Source organism: Rhagoletis pomonella, unplaced genomic scaffold (assembly GCF_013731165.1).
Source record: "Rhagoletis pomonella isolate Grant_MI unplaced genomic scaffold, Rhpom_1.0 Rhpom_scaffold_00010, whole genome shotgun sequence".
In the NCBI taxonomy this organism is placed as follows: Eukaryota; Metazoa; Arthropoda; class Insecta; order Diptera; family Tephritidae; genus Rhagoletis; species Rhagoletis pomonella.
The window spans coordinates 36,810,895-36,815,209 of NW_023458564.1; the positions used below are offsets into that span (position 1 = coordinate 36,810,895).

The following is a 4,315-nucleotide window of genomic DNA, read 5'->3' on the forward strand; positions in this document are numbered from 1 at the left end:
ACGGTAATATTCTGAAGTTTTTCTATGCGGTTAATATTATGTTTTTGTTGTTGTTTGTTTATGTTGCATGTGTTATGACGACCTACGTATCTTGCCCTTGAATTTATTTATTTTGCTAGCGGAAGAGGAAATTGAAATTGAACGAGGGTAAAATTATGCAAAGTATAGCTAGCAAGAGTTTTTTCTTATAATCAATAAACGATCGTTTAGAATTTTAAAATTTAGCATGTAAAATTTAGCGAAAATTCTAAATGGTTTAAATTAAATGGTTATTTTTTTTTTTTTTAATTTTCTAGCTAGCAAGACGTGGTTTGAAGCCTCACATTGTGAACTTGGTGTATACTAGGCTTGCCAATCGTCCGCCTCTGGGAGGACAGGAGTACTCCTTTGCCACGAAATGTCCTCCGTCATCTCCATAGAGTAAAAAGCCCTCCTTTAAAGCTAAACTCTTCTTTTTTATCTTTCTTTCATTTTAACGCTTCAGTTTTCAAAATTAGACGGCAATGAAGAGAAATCTGTAATTCAAAAAAAATTTCAACCATTTCATCAAACTCGCACCAGAATATATTAATCGATGATTAGGCTATTCTGAAGAGTGTTGGTTAACGCAAATTTCCAAATAATCTGTAAATTCCGGATTTGGTACTTTCGATGAAGGTGCTTAGCTAAAAAAATTTTAGATAATCTAAATATGGATGAACTGCCAAATTTATGTGACAAATATTTAAAAATAAAATAGTCTCACTTACATGGCTAAATACTATATTATGTCCGATACTGAATGAAAAAAGATGATATCTATGAAACCAAAAAGCAAAGCCTACGTGGGAACTAAAGTGGGTCTATCAGCTATATAATTTACTGGCACTGCACCAAAATGACATTGAGCAACACCAACGGCCCTGTCAGAATTGGAAAGAACCGATCCGAGCCGTCTGCGCGTGATCTCAGAGAGGCGACGCCCTATTATGAAATTTATTTAATTTGCTATTGAAGCTCCAACGGACTTAATATGTAGCTGTTTTGGCGGAGGAGCACCAGTGCGTATGGGCAACATTTTCCTTATGGTGTCTCAAAATACGTGAATATTTTGCTTCGAAGCCATAAACGAACACAAATACGAGCACATAGACGAATATAAAAACCAAGACGAATACGAACACGAACACTAAATGAAAACGAAGACAAATACTAGGATTAATACGAAGACGTCTGCAAAGGAAAATGCGAAAGCCAATGCAAAAACGAAGACAAATACGAATGAAAAAAACGAATACAAAGACAAACCGAAGACGAATACGAATACAAGGACCAATATGAAGTCAACCAAGAATACGCATACGAGCATGAATACGAAGACGAAGACATATGCGAAGAGCAATACGAATATGAAGGCGAATAAGAAGTCGAAATAGAAAACGAAAACAAATATGCTTCCGAAAATTAAGACGGAGATGAATACGAATACGAAGAGAAAGTCAAATAGAAGGACGAGTATGACGACGAAAATTTGGGCTAAGGATAATGTTAATATTAAGCTTAAGAAAAATTTTTGCAATACGAAGCGAACTAGAAATATCTATATTGAAGGAATCTACGCTCTAGTTCTCTAGTTAGTAGTGTGGCCCAGGCACGCTAATTTTTTAAATTTTTTTTGCTTTCCACATTTTGTTTTGCTTCATGTCTTTTTATCTCTCCTTCTTCCAGGAAAATTTTTATGGTTTCGTAATTGGTTGGGTAATTTGTCTGCATATCAAAGACTTAAAAAAAAAAGTTCATAGAGAAATGGTCACCCACAAAAGTGTAATGTAAATAAATTGTTAAAAAAAAAAAAACTGTTGAAAACCAGTAAATCTTTCTCTTTATATTTTCCCATAATAAGCAAAAGTAGCTCCAATTCGATTTTTTAATATATTTTCCGCAAGTTGGAGGAGAACTTTGGCTAAACACTTAGTAAAAATATGAGTACATAAATATTTATTAATTTTATTTTTATGGCAGTCTGCAGAGCTAAATAAGCTAAGCCTAAGCACACTTCGTTAATTGAATTTTTTTTTAAGAGAAAAATGAATTCAAGTTGCGTATAGAAAATAAAATCCACTGCCACTATTTAGCATCGATGATCTATGCACATATTTATTTTTCATGCACTTTATTCAAAATATTTAGGTAATTCAATTTCGCAAACAAATACAGCGCTTAAAATTACATATATATACTTATTTGAGATTTTATGCCTTTAAATGAAATTAAAAAGGAAATGAAATATGAAAAAAACCACTACTTGTAAACAAGTAAGGGAGCTACTCTGGCTTCGCGTCCGTACACTTCCTTGTACCTTCCATTTCCAAGAGCTTTACTCATTGGAGAAAGTTTTGCACAAATGCTATTAGCATTTTTCGGCAGTGAGCGTTCGAGTGGTACTGGTGGTCATGTCCAGAGGCCAACTGTCAAATGCACTAATTCAAATGCACGTAAAGTCCAAAGCAGAAGCGGCGAAAGCATTTAAGCTTTATGTGGGTGTTGCGGCGCGGCGCATACATAGCTAGTTGAAACAAAACTTTTTTGCATAAATTATGTACTATATAAATATACGCTCTCTACATATTGAAAAAGTGAATACAAAAAAAAAAACTGTAACTGTGTAACTTTATCGTTTTTGACTAAGCTGTTTGTTGACAGGCTAAAGTTGAAGTTAAGCGATTTTAGCGAAAGTTTATTTGAATAAATAAGAAATATTAAAAAAACGTATTTATACTTAGTATATACGTATGTACGTTTATTGCTTTTTCCGCTAAGAAGGTCTATTAATAAACGTAAATTCACGCGTTGTTGGAAACATTTACGTCAAAACAGCGTTTAGGAAAGCTTTTTTTTTGCAATAACTTGCACAAATGAATTAACTAAGGAAATTTGAAATCTTGCATGCAAATACGGTTGACAGCTTACTTTTCTGAGCAGCGAGTTAACTAGTACCTTAAAAATCCAAATACTAGATTTTACAATATATTTCTGGAGGACCACTGTTTATCTCAACTAATCAGAAAAGATAAAATGTGGATATTGTTGTTGAGAGCAACATTTACTTGTTGACTTGAATAAATTGTTATATAGCTTTGGCATACATTTTTTTTTTGATTTTGGATTTGCCTTATACGTTAATCGGAAAGTATAATAATGGCCCTAAATTTAGGCCTGAAGCACTTTTTCTACACGCCGATAGTTTGGGAAAATCGTGAAAAAAAATAAAATTGTAAAACTCTAGAGAGGGAGAGGTATGTTCTAAAGTTGCACATACAGTATTGGTCATATCTATAGCACACCCATTTTAAAGTGATATTTTTAGCCACTTTAATTATTCATTTTAAAGAATTAAAATACAGTTCCTTCCCTAACAAAATCATATAAGCTCAAGTTTAAAGCTTTGTTAAATACTAAAAAAAAATCAACAAATTTCAAGCTTTTCTCTTAGAAGTGTTCGAATTTTTTTGAGTACACAGTTTTGATAATGTGCAAGATTCTAATGGCTAAAAATTACCGTTCATTTTTAGATTTTTTTTTGTCGCATTTGCTTCCATATAACGAGTAAGCACAAAATAAACCTGCAACTTCTTCGGTGCAAAAAAATTCCAAAAAATCAACGGTAATTTTTAGCCACTTGAAATTGTTTAATCTCAAAAGTTCCTCGGTGCATTTGTTGTTAAGCCTCTACTACTTATAAAGGCCTTGATGTCACAGACGTCTAAGTTGACTTATAGATCATTCGTTATACCATGACTGGCAAGCTACTGGAATAATATACGCCGAGCATTATGGCTGCGGTCGTAAATTTTTCTCATTAGATTAAAAATATTTGGTTGTAGAGGGATAGCCGCATCGCTTGTCTACATTTCCGAACCTTGTTTGAATTTGTTTTTTTCTTTTTCACAAAGAAAAAAACCGCATATTAGACCCGAAAAACATTTAACGTCAACAGGATATAAAAGACAACAATATGAATGTAAAAAAACGTCAACCTGGCAACGCTGAGGATATGAATATCCAAAATGTTGCTCATATATCCTTTAAAGACCGAAAATTAAACAGAAAGTTAACTAAATTCGTAATGAAACATAATATAGAAAATTATTGTTTACTCTTTAAATTGAATTGCAATATGTGTCCGTCTTTTCGGAAAACATTGAATTACAAATAAACTGAGTTTCATCTAATTACTTACTAATTAAATGCTCAATGCACCACAACCCCTTAAAATTCGTTTCAAAAATTCACTTTATAATAAACCAAATTTACATACGAGGGCTGCTATTAATTA

The 4,315-nt window shown here is 32.7% G+C and overlaps 1 protein-coding gene across 1 annotated transcript in view; it reads left to right on the forward strand.

Moving 5' to 3' along the window:
* Window positions 1-2,383: 2,383 nt before the first annotated feature.
* Window positions 2,384-4,315, forward strand: part of LOC118746372 (NF-X1-type zinc finger protein NFXL1) — a 41,055-nt gene continuing 39,123 nt past the window's right edge. The window contains exon 1 of the mRNA XM_036480227.1: window positions 2,384-2,474. Coding sequence (XP_036336120.1) covers window positions 2,384-2,474 — 91 coding nt within the window. The remainder of the gene's footprint in view (window positions 2,475-4,315) is intronic.